This window comes from Prionailurus viverrinus, chromosome C1 (assembly GCF_022837055.1).
Source record: "Prionailurus viverrinus isolate Anna chromosome C1, UM_Priviv_1.0, whole genome shotgun sequence".
NCBI lineage: Eukaryota > Metazoa > Chordata > Mammalia > Carnivora > Felidae > Prionailurus > Prionailurus viverrinus.
This window is the reverse complement of record NC_062568.1, coordinates 189,679,047-189,696,747: the sequence shown is the minus strand read 5'-3', so window position 1 is coordinate 189,696,747 and position 17,701 is coordinate 189,679,047. Positions and strand designations below refer to the sequence as shown.

The 17,701-nt window shown below is 43.2% G+C and overlaps 2 protein-coding genes across 8 annotated transcripts in view; one reads left to right on the top strand and one right to left on the bottom strand.

Annotated features, from left to right (window-relative positions):
• Positions 1-17,701, bottom strand: part of YARS1 (tyrosyl-tRNA synthetase 1) — a 29,343-nt gene that overhangs the window by 5,198 nt on the left and 6,444 nt on the right. For both annotated transcript variants that reach the window (XM_047872985.1, XM_047872986.1), the window contains exons 4-9: positions 15,040-15,169; positions 12,622-12,702; positions 6,652-6,744; positions 4,284-4,419; positions 3,736-3,821; positions 10-145 (exon numbers count right to left, since the gene is read on the bottom strand). In XM_047872985.1, the coding sequence (XP_047728941.1) occupies positions 10-145; positions 3,736-3,821; positions 4,284-4,419; positions 6,652-6,744; positions 12,622-12,702; positions 15,040-15,169 (662 nt within the window). The remainder of the gene's footprint in view (positions 1-9; positions 146-3,735; positions 3,822-4,283; positions 4,420-6,651; positions 6,745-12,621; positions 12,703-15,039; positions 15,170-17,701) is intronic.
• S100PBP (S100P binding protein) overlaps positions 13,449-17,701 on the top strand; it is a 46,388-nt gene continuing 42,135 nt past the window's right edge. For 2 of the 6 annotated variants that reach the window (XR_007155097.1, XM_047872999.1), the window contains exon 1: positions 13,449-13,683. The gene's annotated coding sequence lies outside the window, so the exon portion shown is untranslated. Of the gene's footprint in view, positions 13,684-13,793; positions 13,818-17,701 lie in introns of those variants that run through there. The other 4 variants (XM_047872995.1, XM_047872987.1, XM_047872998.1 and 1 more) reach the window with 4 other exon arrangements.

Here is a 17,701-nt window from a genome sequence, read left to right as displayed (position 1 = left end):
TCGCCTTACTCTGCTTTGAAGGGTCTGGGTAGGCAGCGCTGGCCAGTTTCTTCAGTGCAGGAGTATTAAACTTTTCCCGGATAGGATCCAGCAACTTGTTCAGGGCGACTTCAACAGAATTCTTGAGGTCTCCAGGGTGTACAACCTGCAAAAGCGTCCAAAGGCTCTGTGAGATGGGGCGCGTGGGATGGGGCACAGGACGTCCAAGTCCACTAAGGATAATGTGTGTGGAGGGTGCAGGGTGTTTCCCCAGCGGTCTCTATTTTTTTTTAAGTTTATTTATTTATTTTCAGAGAGAGAGTGCGCAAGTGGGGAAGGGGCAGAGAGAGAGAGGAGGGGGGAGAGAAAGAGAGGATCCCAAGCAGGCTCCATACCACCAGTGCAGAGCCTGATGTGGGGCTCGAACTCATGAGATCATGACCTGTGCTAGTGGGCTCCCGGAGCCACCCAGACACCACTGCTCCCTACAGTCTTACTTGATCCTTAGAACAATCTTGTGAAGCTGACAAAGCAGAGAAGGGGAAACAGGTTCAGAAAGATTATCTCACTGTCTGAGAGTTAGGGTTTTTGACTCTGAATTCCATACCAACTTGAGGGTTTGTAGAGGCTGAATGTTTTTATTAGTCAAAGACTTCTAGTCCCTCCATTCATGCTTAGAAGAATGGCACAAACCAGAGGCATTTAGAGGCAGAGAAACATTCACATATGCAACCCAAGGAGACAGCCCGAGGGGGGCCAAGCCGCGTGAGCCAGAAGAAAGAAGAAGGGCTCTGGAGTTAGACCGGGGTTAGAGTTCCAGCTAGCTGTGTGACCCCTGGACCAGGCAGTTAACTCCTCTAAGTCTGGGATTCTTCACTTAAAAGCTGAAGATAACACCTATATCTCAGAGAGTCAGAATGAGGATTAAATCACATAACGTGGGTGAAAATGGTGAGGAGTGCAAGTATGCAGTTAAGAGTTGAGCAATTCAATTCTTCTTGTGTCCCATGACTCGTGCTTTTATATCCCAAATCTGGCCTGAAAGCACCTGTCAGCTATTCCGAGGTGATGTCTCTTAGGCATGAACACCTGTAATACAACAATACCTACATTTTTGTTTCTAATATTCATTTCCTTGGGAAATTTTTGAGAGAGAGGCAGAGCATCAGTGGGGGAGGGACAGAGAGACAAGGAGCCACAGAATCCGAAGCAAGCTCCAGGCTCTGAGCTGTCAGCATGGAGCTTGACACGGGTCTTTTTTTTTTTTTTTTAATTTTTTTTTTCAACGTTTATTTATTTTTTTGGGGACAGAGAGAGACAGAGCATGAACGGGGGAGGGGCAGAGAGAGAGGGAGACACAGAATCAGAAACAGGCTCCAGGCTCTGAGCCATCAGCCCAGAGCCCGACGCGGGGCTCGAACTCACAGACCACGAGATCGTGACCTGGCTGAAGTCGGACGCTTAACCGACCAAGCCACCCAGGCGCCCCTTGACACGGGTCTTGATCTCACAAACTGCGAGGTCATGACCTGAGTCGAAATTGGACGTTTAACAAACTGAGCCATCCAGGGGCCCCGGGAATGTGTAATTTTAACAACAGGAAAGCTTTAGACCGGCTCTGTCCAAGATGGGAGCCACTAGCCTCACGTGGATATTTCAGTGTAAACCGAAATGCAGTTTTTCAGCTGCAATGGGCATGTTCTAAGGCTGACCAGCCACACGTGGCCAGTGGCAGCTGTGTGAGGAGGCAGTGCATACAGACCATGTCCATGGTCACAGAAAGTGCTATTGGCTAGTGCTGCTCCAAGCTCTTTTTTCAGACACATTTCTTCTATCCTTCTCGTTACTCCCACAAATGACCATTCACAGGACTGAGGAGTACAGTGTGGGTTTTGTGGCCGGTCTCAGACTGCAGACAGAAGGGTTTCAGAGCAATGGCTGTGAAAAACATCCAAAAGATGGGCTTTGAGGGCCGCAGAGCTCAGAGGTCACCGAGCCTTTTCTTCTACTTGATGTTCTGTCCCTTACACAACGGTGTCCTGCAGTGGTCTTCCAGGCTCTGCCTGAACACCTCAGTGACGGGGACGCAAGGTCAAGTGAGGCAGCCCAGTCCAACACCACACAGTGGAGGTCACTGCACAGCTCTCCCTGATGTTGAACCCGAACACACCTACCCCCGTGGTCCCCGCCTGCAGACCTGGTTTAGCTTTCTGGTGCCACAGGAAGAAATCCAACCCCTCTCCCACGGGAATCTGTCATGTATTTGAGGATGACGGAACACAGGCCTGATTCCCAACTAAACATCCCCTGTTCTTTCAACTGTGCTCTTGTGACAAGGGCTTGGGTCTGTTCCCTATCACAGCATCCTCCTTCTCCCCACCAACACAGCCCAGATGGTCAAATAAACTTCAGAAAATTGAAGTTCAGGGCTGAATGCACAACCCCAAATGTACTCACAACAGTGGAGAACTGAATGATCAACTCTGTGGTTCCAGACTCTACACTTCAGATGACTTACACTAAGACTTCATTACGTTTCTGACAGCCTGATCACATTGCTGATTCAACCCAAAGTCAGAGTCAGTCAAAAGTCCCCATTTCATTCTCCACATGCACCATGGCCACATCTTCCCTTTATGACCTGGCCCTGCCTATCTCTCCCACAACACTCTGCCTCACCTTTTGGACTCATGTTAGATCAAACCACTTGTAATTCCATACTATGCTGTCTCACCTCACCATATCTTTGCGCAATTTCTTCCCTCTGTTTGGAGGCTGTCCCCTCTGTAAAGCTTGACCAGCCAGGCAATCACTTCCTCCTATTATATTTCTGGACCATACATGTACATCGTCATCATAGAGTCACATAGCAGTGATATTTGTTTCTATGTCTGCCTCTCCCACTGGACCATGAGCTTCATGAGGATTTTCTAAAATTTATTTATTTATTTATTTATTTATTCATTTATTTATTTATTTTTAATGGTTATATTTATCTTTGAGACAGAGAGAGACAGAGCATGAGCAGGGGAGGGGCAGAGAGAGAGGGAGACACAGAATTCGAAGCAGGCTCCAGGCTCCGAGCTGTCAGCACAGAGCCTGATGTGGGGCTCAAACTCACAAACCATGAGATCATGACCTGAGCCGAAGTCAGTTGCTCAACCGACTGAGCCACCCAGGCACCCCTTAAAATTTATTTTTGAGAGAGAGAGGGTACGAGTGAGTGAGCAGTAGAGAGAGAGAGGGAGAGAGAGAGAATCCCACGCAGACTCTGCACTATCAGCGTGGAGACCAAAGTGGGATGCTTAACCGACTGAGCCACCCAGGCATCCCCTTCATGAGGATTTAATCCTCTGTAATGCCAGCCCCTACCATGGTACCTAACAGATGGGCACCTAGCAATTCTTTTGTTAAACTGTCTGTTGAGATCATCAGTACCCTTTAGCTAGCTACCTTCCACAGGTGTTTCTTTTTTGAACCTGGACTTTGCATCTCTCCCTGAAATGCTTCATCTTGCTGGGTCTGGTTCTTCATTCCAGGCTAAATCCTTTGCAGAATGATGAGGACATCAATATACGAGCTTCGTGCCATCTGCCCATCTAAACTGTGAACCACCCGAATCCTCATTAAGACACTAACACAATACACATCAGCATCAAGCAGAGCCTTGCGGCGCATATTAGAAACCTGGCTGGGCCAAGATGGAGACGTCTATCAGAAGGAATTCAGTGGGGATTACTCCTCCTTTGGTATTACCTCATCAGCAAAGTCCTTTTCCAGGTCCAAGTAAGCGGTGTAGGTTTTGTTTCCACCCCATTTCTCATCTCGAAGGATCACAAACTCTGTAAGAAAATGGATCTATGCCAACAAACTCATTGATAATGGCAGAGTCAGCATTTCTAGCTCAAATATTATGGGTGTTTTAGTTTTTATTATATATTTTGAACTTTATATGGCATTTTATTGTTCTTAAATCAGATGAGCTAGCAAACCAGCTGGCACCCAAGCTCAAGGGGAAGGATCGTGCCTTACGTTTCTTTTTATTCCTCTAATTAAGCATGCCTGCCTTCATCTCTACACCCCTGCCCACCCTGACACCCCACTTAGAACCTAACCTTGCTAACAACCCCACGGGCAGTGAAATGACATCCCAACTCCAAATGCACGTCGGTATATGAGAAGTCAGAGCACAGAATCAGGGAAGCCATCGGCGAAGGAAGATTCTGACAAATCACAAGGGCGACCTCAGCACTACTTTTGCTACCTCGGCCTGGCCTCTGAGAAGCAATAAAAGGGTGTCTTACCAGACTTCAGGGGAAAGAGGACATGCTTGATGAAAGACAGAACTCCGTTGTTCTCCACGTTCCCTGGCTCACAGAAGGCCTTCTTTAGTTTTTTCTTTACATCCTCCTTCCGGTCAAGGAGATCAATCTTGGACTCCTAGAAGCCATGGAGGAGAAGGGACCTCTTATGGTGGGAAATGAGATATGCTCAACGAATCTGTGTATTTCCATTTTTTTTTTTTAAACGAAGGTTTAAACAGTAACAGCTTCAACAAAAGCAGAATTAATCAGAGTCAAGAGCCACTCACAATATTGCCCCCCAACAAAAACAATTAATTCAGTTTTCCTGTGTTCTTTCCAGGCCTTGTCTACTACACACAGAATCGTTACAAATCTGTAGTTCGAGAACAAATGTCTACTCTTTGCTTTGTCACTTGAGACTCTATCATAAGTATTTCTGAGTGGCTACCTCACCCTCACTTGTAATTTTTATGGTGTATTATACTCCTGATTACTAGTGACAATATAATTTCTTTAACGATTTCTAAACTGTTAGATTATGTTCTAATTTATACAATTTATATACATTACAATGAATATCTTTGCAGAGTTGTTTTTTTTTTTTCCTCCTTCTCTGAGATTATTTCCTTAAGCTACCCAAAACTGCTAGGCCCAAAACGATTTTCTGAAAGGGGAAGACTAATTGACATTGCCACAAACAATGTGTGAGGGGACTTGTTTCACAGCAAGCCCCCACACTAGGTACTGTATATTACCTAGAGCCATTTTTCCTTTTTAGGGTAATAGGAGTTGTTTCTTATTTTGAAGTGAGTAAACTCACGGATCTCTGGGTTCACAGTGGTTACCAAATTCCGGTCCACGTATGCCTGTGTATGAATCACCTGGGGTGCTTGTAAAAAAATGTGAATTACTGGGAGATGAGTCAAAATCTCTTGAGGTTGGGCCAGATATTTGTATCTTGAAAAAGCTCTCTGTGTGATTCTGATGCAGTTCGTGTTCAGGAACTGCTGCTAACTAACACGGACTTCCGGGGTTAAGATAGGGTGAGTGTCACCAAATAGGGTGAGTGATAGGATATTTTGTCAGAGAAATAGCTGATACATGGATTATCCTAACATAGAGAAAAACGAATGAGTATATTCCTTTAAAAATAATAAGAAAAGTTTCCATGCATATATTTACTGATCTCTGATCAAAGATTGAGAAGTCAGATTTAAAGAACTGGATGGGCACCCAAACGTGACTTCAATCGGAATCACCTAGTAGAATCTGAAAGAAAATACAGATTCCTGAGTTGTCTCCCAGAACCGCTTTATCAGAATCTCTAAGAACAGAGTCTAATCAATGCTTTCCCTACGTGGTTCTCGAGGTCAGCTGTGTTTGGGAACCCCGAACTCAAACTTCCACATCTCTGGGTTCCACAGAGCCCTCCATTCTGTACCCTTCGTGATCAAAACAAAAGTGCATTTTCCCTAAGCAGTACTTTTAAATGTTAAAAAATATTGTATTTGTCATATTAGTTATATCAGATATCACTCTAAGAATCAAGATGCTATTTGGTGAAATGTAACCCTCGCCTCATTAACCTCATTAGTAAGGCTGAGATTTACCACAGTCGATGAACGAAAACATTACTTTTGCTTGTGTGCTTTATCACACAATATCACAGCAGTAAAATTGTTAAGATTATGATTGGATCCTATCAGGACTGCTTCTGGGTCCTTCAATACTCAAGAACCACTGGAATTAATGGGATGAACCTCAGATTCCTTGGAATTCAAATCTATAAGAATTCAAGTTAGCCAGGTAACTGTTCTTTTGAGTCTTCAATATCTCCATCTCTTGCTGAAGATTTCTTTCTTTTTTTTTTTAATTTTTTTTTCAAAGTTTTATTTTATTTTTGGGACAGAGAGAGACAGAGCATGAACGGGGGAGGGGCAGAGAGAGAGGGAGACACAGAATCGGAAACAGGCTCCAGGCTCCGAGCCATCAGCCCAGAGCCTGACGCGGGGCTCGAACTCACGGACCGCGAGATCGTGACCTGGTTGAAGTCGGACACTTAACCGACTGCGCCACCCAGGCGCCCCAAGATTTCTTTCTTTTAAAGTTTAAGAGGGAGAGAGTGCACATGCACCAGCAGGGGCAGGGCAGAGAGAGAGAGAGAGAGAGAGAGAGAGAGAAGAGAGAGAGGGAGAATCCCAAGCAGGCTCCACACTGCCAGTGCAGAGCCCAATGTGGGGCTCAATCCCAAGAACTGTGAGATGATGACCTGAGCTGAAATCAAAAGTCAGATGTCCAACCAACTGAGCCACCCAGGCATCTCTCTTGCTGAAGATTTCTAAACTCAAGTCAGAGTTGGCAAACCTACCTCTTCTGAGGAGCTCATTTTGCTGCCAGTTAATCCTGGAACCATAGGATTCATCAGATGGACCCGTTTTGAGTAACCAAGTGCAGGGAGGTACTGAGGGGTTAGAAAGAAACACACAAAGCAAATGTTAGTATAAACTCCTCCTCAGTGTCCTGATCCCATCTAACTTGGCAAGCAACTTAATAGTTTGATATAGTCCTTCCAATCTCTTTTCCTACTGAGTAGACTTTTTTTCTTTTTTAAAAAAGTTTTTATTTAAATTGCAGTTGACATACAGTATATTAGTTTCAGGTGTACAATATAGTGATTCCGCACTTCTATACAACACCCTGTGCTCATCCCAAGTGCCCTCCTCAATCCCCTTCACCTACCTAACTTGCTCCCCCCACCCACCTCCTCTCTGGTAACCATCAGTTTGTTCTCTATAGTTAGGAGTCTGTTTCTTGGTTTGCCTCTCTCTCTTTTTCTCCTTTGCTCATTTGTTTTGTTTCTTAAAATTCCACATATGAGTGAAATCATATGGTATTCGTCTTTCTCTGAGTAACTGATTTTGCTTAGCATAATACTCTCTAGCTCCATCCACATCATTGCAAATGGCAAGATTTCATTCTTTTTTGTGGCTAATAATCCATTGCATTGGATATACAACCTTTCGATGGTGTATACAATAACATAAACAAAGTTTTCCCTACTGTTTTTCTACTAGTATTATGTTGTGAAGCTATTGGATTTACCCTACCACCATAAACAACTATAAAAGCTGGAAATATATAAAATGACCATTTGCAGGCATTTGACAGCAACAGGTGTAGGACTATGAATTTTGAGAGAAGGGAAAGCAAAGGTGACCCCACACTCACCCTGGCTTTCTCCTTGAGGGCATTTTCCCCAAACGAGGTGAGAGAAAGAGAGTCTGATGAAGGAGAGACAGACACTGGAGTCCTGGGCTGCCAGGAGGCTAGGACCGAGGAAAGGTTCTAGAGAGAAGTGAGCCCCCCACCCCCAAATCGAAGTCAAAATTCCCCACTCATTTATTAGCTGACTCATAGCGGTGTGTGCATACGGAGATGCCAGGAAGCCTATCAGAGAACAGGTGCTGGGAGGCTGGCGATCTGCGCACAGACTTCAGAGGCTGCACAGTGCTGGGGAGACAGAGGTTGAAGCTTAGGTCCACTCCAAGTGGAGAGGTCTTTGTGAACACCCTGAGATTTGAGTTTGAGATCCCAGAAAGGCTGTATCCTAGGAATAAGACCCACATTGTAGAAGGGCAAACTGAAACAGACTTGTTCTTTTTTTTTTTTTTTTTTAATGTTTATTCATTTTTGAGAGAGAAAGAGAGAGGGTGAGGGAGAGAACGTGCACAAGCAGGGGAGGAGCAGAGAAGAGAGGGAGACACATAATCTTTTCTTTTTAAGAATTAAAAAAAATTTTTGAATGTTTATTTATTTTTGAAAGAAGACAGAGCATGAAAAGGGGAGAGGCAGAGAGAGAGACACACACACAGAATCTAAAGGAGGCTCTCGGTTCTGAGCTGTCAGCACAGAGCCAGCCCCATTTGGGGCTTGAACTCATGAACTGTGAGATCATGACCTGAGCTGAAGTCAGACGCTTTGACTGAGCCACCCAGATGCCCTGAAACAAACCTGCTCTGACAAAGCCTAAAACCTGCCCCAGACAGGATCAAGGTGTTAAGTCAGTAATTTAACAGCCTACAGAAAACACTGCACCCTATAAGCATAATCCAGAGTCTCTACCACATATCTACGATATCTTTGATACAATAAAAAAAGTATTAGAAATGGGGAAGAAGAGAAAAAATGATTGATAATTAAGAGAAATAAAAGCAGACCCAGGAACAATCCAGACACTGGAATAAACAGATCAGGATGTCAAAATAACTATGATTGGTGTGTGAAAGGAAACAGGAAAAGATGGACAAACTGGATAAAAGAGAATTTTGTAAAAGGGAGCTAGAATCTATAAAAAAAGAACCAAATGGAAGTTCTAAAATGGCACAGTACAATATTGGATGGATTTAACAGAAGACAGGATTGATAAGCTTGAAGAAAAGTCAATAGAGAATAACCAAACTAAAGCACAGAAGGGACAAAAAAAAAAGAAAACAACAGAACAGAATATAAGAGACACATGGGAGGGGCACCTGGATGGCTCAGTGGGTTGAGCATCCAATTTTGGCTCAGGTCAAGTTCTTGCAGTTCAGGAGTTCGAGCCCCATATTGGGCTCGCTGCTGTCAGCCTGTCAGTGCAGAGCCCGCTTCAGATGCTCTGCCCCCTCTCCTTGCCCCTCCCTCACTTGCGCTCTCCCCCAAATAAATATTTTTTTAAAAAGACACGTAGAACATAGTCAAGAGGTCTACCCTATGTAGAATTAGGGTCCCAGGGCAGGAGACAGAGAATAAGACCGAAGCAATATTTAAGGACATAGTAGGGGACAATTGCCTCAAATTTCTGAAAACAGACTCGGGAACCTCAGCAAAATCCAAGTAGGATAAATATCAAGAAAACTATAGCCAAAAGACATCATTGTCAAATTGCTGAAAATCAGAGACAGAGAAAACCCTAAAAGCAGCCAGAGAAAAGCAGTTATTATCTCTAAAAGAGCAACAGTAATACTTACAGGTGACTTCTCAATGGAAACTAAGGCAGCCAGAGACAATGGGATGACTCTTTAAAGGGCTAAAAGAAAAATAACTGCCAACCTAGAATTTGATATCCAGTGAAAACAGAAGAAGGATGTTTTCAGACAAAAGAAAGCTGAAGGAATTCATTACTGACGACCTGCACTACCAACACCAAATCCAAGGTGGGGGCTCTGCAGGCCGAAGGAAAATGACCCCAGAAGGAAGCACAGAGGTATAGAAGTGCAGGAAGGAGTCACGAATACCAGGAAGGGTAAGTAGGGATGAGTATACCTGAAAACTGACTGCTTGAAAAGGAGTTATAATGAAGTCTTTCGGATTTAAGACATATGTAAAAGCGAAATATATGACAATAGCACAAAGGGCAGGAAGGAGTTAAATTGCAGGTTCTTACATTGTTGAGAAGTGGTTAAAATACCTAATTTAAACTGTAATAAACTATACAGACACATGTTGTAATCTCTAGAGTAAGGATGAGCAAAACTCCTCCGTAAAGAACCAAAAAATAAATGTTTTAGACTTTGGGACTCTACTGCATATTCTTTTTATTTATTTAAAAGAAAAAAATTTTTAATGTTTATTTTTGAAGGGGAGGAGGGGCAGAGAGAAAAGGAGACACAGAATCCAAAACAGGCTCCAGGCTCTGAGCTGTCAGCACAGAGCCCAACACAGGGGGTAAACTCATGAATCACGAGATCATGACCTGAGCCAAAGTCAGACACTTAACAGACTGAGCCACCCAGGTGCCCCTCTACTGCATATTCTTCTTCATGTTTTGTGCAGCCCTTAAAAAATATAAAAACCTTTCTAAGAACTTGTGAGTCACACAAAAAACAAGCCACAGGTCACATCTCTGCTAGAATAATAAAAGTAGGTTCAACCAAAAACTTAACAGAGGAGATAAAATAGAATAATGTGAAATACCTAATTAAAAAATTGACATTGTAAGCATTCCCCATTCATTAAATACACCCCAAAACCATAAGCCGGTCAGAGAAAGATAAATACCATATGACTTCACATACATGTGGAATTTTTTATTTAAAAAAAATTTTTTTTTAATGTTTATTTAGTTTTGAGAGAGAGAGACAAGAGACAGAGCCCAAATGGGGGAGGGGCAGAAAGGAGACACAGAATCCAAAGCAGGCTCTAGGCTCTGAGCTGTCAGCACAGAGCCGAACGTGGGGCTTGAACTCACAAACTGCGAGATCATGACCTGAGCTGAAGTCGACCGCTTAACTGGACTGAGCCACCCAGGTGCCCCAACCCATATGTGGAATTTAAGAAACAAAACAAATGAGCAAAGGAAAAAAAAGGTGTGTGGGGGGGTGGAGAGTCAAACCTAGAACACCCCTAACTATACAGAACTGATGGTTACCAGAGGGGAGGTGGGTGGGGGCCTGGGGGAATGCACTGAGTCATCTATAGAACTGGTGAATCAGTATACTGTGCACCTGAAACTAATATAACACTGCATGTTAACTACACTGGAAATAAAATTAAAAACTTAATAAAAAAGACATCCAAAAACCATTTTAAATACACTATACAATATTCCATTACAAGGAGTTATCATAACATATTTAACCAATCACTTGTCATTGGATAGGAATTTATTTCTAGTTTTTTTTAAAAAGATATTTAAAAAAACTTTGAGAGAGTGTGTGCGAGGGAGAGGGGCAGAGGGAGAGAGAATCTTGTTTTTTTTTTTAAGTTTATTTATCTTGAGAGAGAGACAGAGAGAGCATGCGTACACAAGTGGGGAAGGGGCAGAGAGAGATGGAGACAGAGAATCCCAAGCAGGTTCCACAATGTCAGTGCAGAGCTTGATGCGGGGCTCAAACTCACAAACCGTGAGATCATGACCTGAACCCAAGTTGGATGCTTAACTGAATGAGCCACCCAGGAGGCCAAGAGAGGGAGAATCTTAGGCAGGTTCCACGCTCAGTATGGAGCCCAACGTGGGGCTCAATCCCATGACCCTGGGATCATGACCTGAGCCAAAACTGAGCTGGGCATTCAACTGACTAAGCCACCTAGGCACCCCAGATTTTATTTTTAAGTAGTCTCTACACCCAACATGGGGCTCAAACTTACAACCCTGAGATCAAGAGTTGCACATTCTACTGACTGAACCAGCCAAGCACTCTTATATCTAGATTTTTCCTTTAAATTGATAATGTGGTAAGTACTTTAATATATAACCCAAATTGCACTTTTAAAATTATTTCCTTGGGGTGCCTGGGTGGCTCAGCTGGTTAAGCATATAATTCTTGGTTTCGGCTCAGGTCATGATTTCATGGTTCGTGAGTTCAAGCGGAGCCTGCTTGGGATTGTCTCTCTCTCCCTCTCTCTCTGTCCTTCTCCTGCTCACACACTCTCTTTCTCAAAATAAATAAACTTAAAAAGAATAAAGAAATAAAATAAAATTATTTCCTTAACATTAATTTGTATAATTATTAAGGCAAACTACCCTTCAGGAATTTACATTTCCACTAACAGTGTTTTCTCCATGCCCTTGCCAAGATGAGGTTTTGAGCAGCTTTCAAAAATACCAACCATTTCTCAATAGTCCTTTCCAACTTACGTTCTTTCCCCAAAAAGAACTAAAGGGTTTGCTCTTATTTCTTCCTTTAAACCCTGCTAAACCTCAACTCAGATGAGTGGTTTATGTAAGATTCACAGCAATACAGACTGAATGCTCTGAGAAAGATCAGTAGTTCTGCCTGGTGGTACCTTTCCCTAGAAACTGCGCTACTAGGGAAGAAGCAAATCCAACAGGTCTGGGGGCAGTTTCCTGGTGGCAGCCAGAGCATGGGCTTTTTTTTCCCCTTTTTTAAATGTTTTATTATTTATTTTTGAGAGAGAGAGCGAGTGTGAGTAGGGGGAGGGGCAGAGAGAGAGAGGGACAGAGGACCTGAAGGGGGCTCCGTGCTGCTAGCAGAGACCCTGATGCGGGGCTTGAACTCATGAACCGTGAGATCATGACCTGAGCCAAAGCTGGATGCTTAACTGACTGAGCCACCCAGGTGCCCCTACACAGGTTTTTATTTTTAAAAAAATATTTTTCTTTTTAAGTAATCTCTGCATCCAACGTGGGGATCAAACTCACAACCCCAAGACCAAGAGTTGCATGCTCCACTTACTGAGCCAGCCAGGTCTGAGTGCTAATTTCTGCTCAGTCGTTAACTGTGTGATAATGGACAACGTTCTTTCTCTGTAGTTATGAGTGGTGGGACTGGGATATTCAGTAAACTGTAACTGCACACCTCTGAGGCACAAAAGAAAAAAAAGAAAAGAGGACACCAACCTTTTCTGCAAAGGTGAAAATCTTTCTCTGATCAACACCTCCAAACTGGGCATCTACTTTCAAATACTCTTCATCTAAGGCCTGTGGGGGGAAAAAAAAAAACACATGAGCACAAACTCCTACTGTATTTCTTCTATATGGATCTGAGAAATCAGAAGCTTGAAATTCATTAGGTTTTTTTCAGAAAGTAAAGCTAGGAAGCAAATAAGCAGCATCCAGCCTCCCTGTTGGCCTCAAGAGCGGGAGAAATATTTGCTGAATGCCTGCGGTGAATAGTACTCCATGTGGATGTCATGGGGGAAAAAAAGAAGAGCTTCTGCCTTTAAGAAGCTCACAATCCAGTGGGGAAGGGAGGGAAGAAGGAGAAGACACAATATGGTCGTGTCAAAGATATAGTGAGCAAGGCAGCCTGTGACAAATGTCAGATAATGGCATAAGAATAAAGTGCTGTGAGAGATCAGGAGAAAAGGGCACTATTAAACTGTTAAACAAACAGGTATTGTCACTACATGCCAGGCCTAGAACCAGCCCAGTGGACGCAGAGTTGAAGCGGACCCAGACTCTGCCTTTAATAAGCCAATTAAACAGTTGGAAAGAGAGACATGTTAAACAGATAACTTGAGTACAGTATGCGAAGGGCTACCCTGATGTTCATTCATGGAACAGTGCTAACACAAAGAAAGAAAGGCTGATCTCTAGCTGGTCAGACAGGTGGCAGTGAAGGCTTCCTGGAATCAGACTGTGGGCTGAGCTTGGTTTTGAAGAATACATAGATGTTTTTCACCATGCAGCGGAAACAGATGTCAGAGGGCACAGAGGTGTGAAATGTCTAGGGAAATTATGAGTGATTCGGTCTGCAAAAGCACAAACTTCAACGGATGCAGGAAGTGGTTAATGATGGCATCAGAGAAGTAGGGACCCTAAATGTCATGCTAGGGTGCTAGCATCATCCCGGCCCACACCGTAGAAAGACCATACCAGTAAGAGGGCAGACAGAGCACTGAGTGGAGGCCTTTGGATTAGAACAAAGAAAATAGCTAGAAGGCTGCTATGAGAGTCCAGGTAAGAAACAATGCTGAACCAAGTCCGTGGGAATGTAGAACAAGAACAAACCTAAGAGATTTTAAGAAGCAGAATTGATAAAATTTCATGTCTGATTGAATGGAGGGATGAGGAAGAAGGAGAGGAAGAGAAAGGTGAGCAAGCAGGAATAATCTACAACAGCACTGTCTAGTAGAATATTTTGGAATGATGAATATATTCTCTATCTGTGTTGTCCAGTAGGTTAGCCACTAGCTACATGTGGCTTGTGAGCACTGAAATATATGTGAAAGATAGCCAATGTGACTGAAACCTAAAAATTTAAATTATTATTTTATTTTTTAGAAAGAGAGCGCATGAGCAGGGGAGAGGGGCAGAGGGAGACAGAGAGTGTCTTAAGGCGGCTCCACGCTCAGCGCAAGAGCCTAACACAGGGCTCGATCCCACAATCCTGGGATCATAACCTGAGCAGAAACCAAGAGTCAGGCGCTCAACCGACTGAGCCGCCCAGGTGCCCCAATTTTAATTATTTAAAAAATTTTTTTTTGAATTTTGTCATCTTTCTCCTTGTTCATACAAATATAATGTACACACACATGAAATATGATGTTCTTTGTTTAACGGAAAATAGGACCATGCCTGAAATTTATTTTTGCACCTCACTCTGAAATTTTCTTCACTAAAGTGATTATGATTAACACAGAGAAGATGTGTGACATTGCAAAGCGTTCTCTGGGAGGTCTGGTCTCTGTGTGTGTCCTGTACTGTGCAGACATGAAAAAACAAACCCATTTACTACATATGTGTAAACAGCCTGGTCATCAGGCCATTTTCAGTCAATAGTCACATCCAGTGTAACTCTGTACAGAAGACTTAGGGTGTGGTTTGTAAGTACGATCTGTAAATAACTGGTATGAATTCCCATGGATACCTGTGTAAATAGATTTGTTGGCTGAAATGTACTTTAAGAAAATATAACATCTGGGGGCACCTGGCTGGCTCAGTTGGTGGAGCGTGTGGCTCTGGATCTCAGGGTTGTGAGTTTAAGCCCCACATTGCATGTAGAACTCATTTACTTAAAAGAAAAAGAAAATCATAAAAAATCTGTAAATAAACTGATTTGTAAACTAAAAAAAAAAAAAAAAAAAAAAAGATGTGTGAGATAAGTAGCGTTTTGAAGGACAGATGGGGAGGATCTACAGCTGAGAAGTCAAAGGCTTGCAAGAAAGGGGAGGGGAGGGAGACAGGAAGGAAGGCCCACAGCACAGCCAAGGAACGGCAAGTACATGGACTTAATGGAGGCTGAGAGAGAGGTTTATGACCAATAGTTGGAAACAGAGCAGAAAAGGTCACTGGGCGACTCCCTCCCTGGAGTACCTGCAGTCCAGGATACAGCAGACCACTCAGCAAAGGGTGTTCCACCTGCTTTACCACCTCAGCCCCGGCTTTCTTGGCATCATGTTGTGTGACCACGGAGGAGAGTCTGTACACATCGAGTGTGTACTCTCTGAAGAGGAAAGGAAGAGGGGACAGCTGTGAAACTGGGCCAAGGCCTCACTATGATCCTAAAGCACATTAATTCACTCTCCCATTCCAAGAGAGCATGGCGGCCTGGTAGCTCCTAAAATGTAGTGGTCCATCCTCTTATTCAAAATATCACTCTATTTTTTTTTAAGTTTATTTATTTGAGAGAGAGAGAGAGAGGCAGAGAGGGAGAGAATCCCAAGCAGGCTCCACGCTGTAACCACAGAGCCCGATGTGGGATTCAATCTCATGAACTGTGAGATCATGACCTGAACTGAAATCAAGATTCAGACACCCAACCCACTGAGCTACCCAGGAGCCCCTGAAGGTCTTAATTTTAATTGGAATTCATTTATCTTTTCCTGTGATTTGTGCTTTTGGTGTTTTTGTTGAATCTTCCTTGCCCTGAGATTATAAGATAGTCTTACATATGTACAGTCTTTTTATGTTTTATAGTTTGGCCTTTACAGTTAAATCTCTAATCCTCTTGGAATGGAGGGATCAATTTTTTCCCCATATGGGTAACTAATTGTCTTGCACCATTTTTTCTTAAAAAGTATATTCTTGGGGCGCCTGGGTGGCTTGGTCGGTTAAGCGTCCGACTTCAGCCAGGTCACGATCTCGTGGTCTGTGAGTTCGAGCCCCGCGTCGGGCTCTGGGCTGATGGCTCAGAGCCTGGAGCCTGTTTCTGATTCTGTGTCTCCCTCTCTCTCTGCCCTTCCCCCGTTCATGCTCTGTCTCTCTCTGTCCCCAAAATAAATAAACGTTGAAAAAAAAATTAAAAAAAAAAAAAAGTATATTCTTTCTCTGCTGATCTGCAATGCCAGCTCTGTCATAAATTAAGTTTCCATGTTTATGAGTATCTATTTCAGAATTCTCTATTCTGTTCCAGTGGTTATTACTCTATCCTCATGTTATATAAATGACAAAGGATTTGCTAGGAATGCAAAGGATTTGTCAGGAATTCATAAGGAACTCCTAAAAAAAAGAAAGGAAAATGGGCTACTTGCAAAGATACTTCACAGACAAGGAAACAAAAATGGCCAAAAAAGACATGAAAATAACTTTTTTCAGATAAATATTTTCAAGTATTTTACTCCTACACTTGAATGGTAGTTCAGGTAGGCATAGATTTTTTAAGCTGTAAATTGGTTTCCTTCAGAATCTTATCTTATTTATTTTTCATTCATTCACTCACTCACTCACTCACTCACTCACTCATTCATTCATTCAGAGCATGTGAGCAGGGGAGGGGCAGAGCGACAGGGACAGACAGAATCCCAAGCAGGCTCTGCACTTTCAGCACGGAGCCCAATGCAGGGCTCTAACTCATAAACCGTGAGATCCTGACCTGAGCTGAAATCAAGGGTCAGATGCTCAAACAACTGAGGCACCCAGGCACCCCTAACATGCTAGGTTTTAAGACTCATCTAGAGGGACACCTGGGTGGCTTAGTTGGTTTGGTATCTGACCCTTGAGTTTGGCTCAGGTCATGATCCCAGGGTTGTGGGATCGAGCCCCACATCGGGCTCTGCATTGGAGCCTGCTTAGGATTCTCTTTCTCTCTCCCCTTCTGTCCCTCTCTCCCACTTACCTGTGAGCACGCAGTCTTTCTCTCTCTCTTAAAATAAATAAATAAACAAATAAAAATAAACACTAGCATGATATAGATTAATTAGCAGTACTAAAAAAATTTTTTTTGAAGTCTACTTATTTACTTTGAGAGACAGAGCAAGCAGGGAAGGGTGGAGAAAGACAGAGAAGAGAGGGAATCCCAAGCAGGCTCAGCACTGCCTTCGTGGAGCCAGGTGTGGGGCTTGAACTCACAAACTGTGAGATCATGACCTAAGCTGAAACCAAGAGTCGGACGCTTAACCGACTGAGCCACTGAGGTGCCCCAGCAGTTTTTTAAGGGCATCTTAGATTAATTGAAATACAGTGTCTTTTTTTTTTTTTTTTAAGATTTTATTTATTTATTTTTTTAAATTAAAAAAAAAAATTTTTTTTTTAACGTTTATTTATTTTTGAGACAGAGAGAGACAGAGCATGAACGGGGGAGGGTCACAGAGAGAGGGAGACACAGAATCTGAAACAGGCTCCAGGCTCTGAGCTGTCAGCACAGAGCCCGACGCGGGGCTCGAACCCACGGACCGTGAGATCATGACCTGAGCCGAAGTCGGACGCTTAACCGACCAAGCCACCCAGGCGCCCCAAGGTTTTATTTTTAAGTAATTCTACACCCAAAATGGAGATCGAATTCACAACCCTGAGACCAAGGGTTGCATGCTCCATGGGCTGAGCCAGCCAGGTACCCCTGAAATACAGGATCTTTATATTCCCACTTTTGTTTGGTTTCTGGCCACTGAGTATTCTTGACTAATTTTTCAATCTACTGATCTGAAGCATTCAGGAAATGTAAAAAAATATTTTATCCAGCATTTTTTAGTTGATTTCAGCAGTAAGGCTGGTCAGAGTACCTAGTGTGACAGACTGCTGGAAACAAAAGTCCTTATCC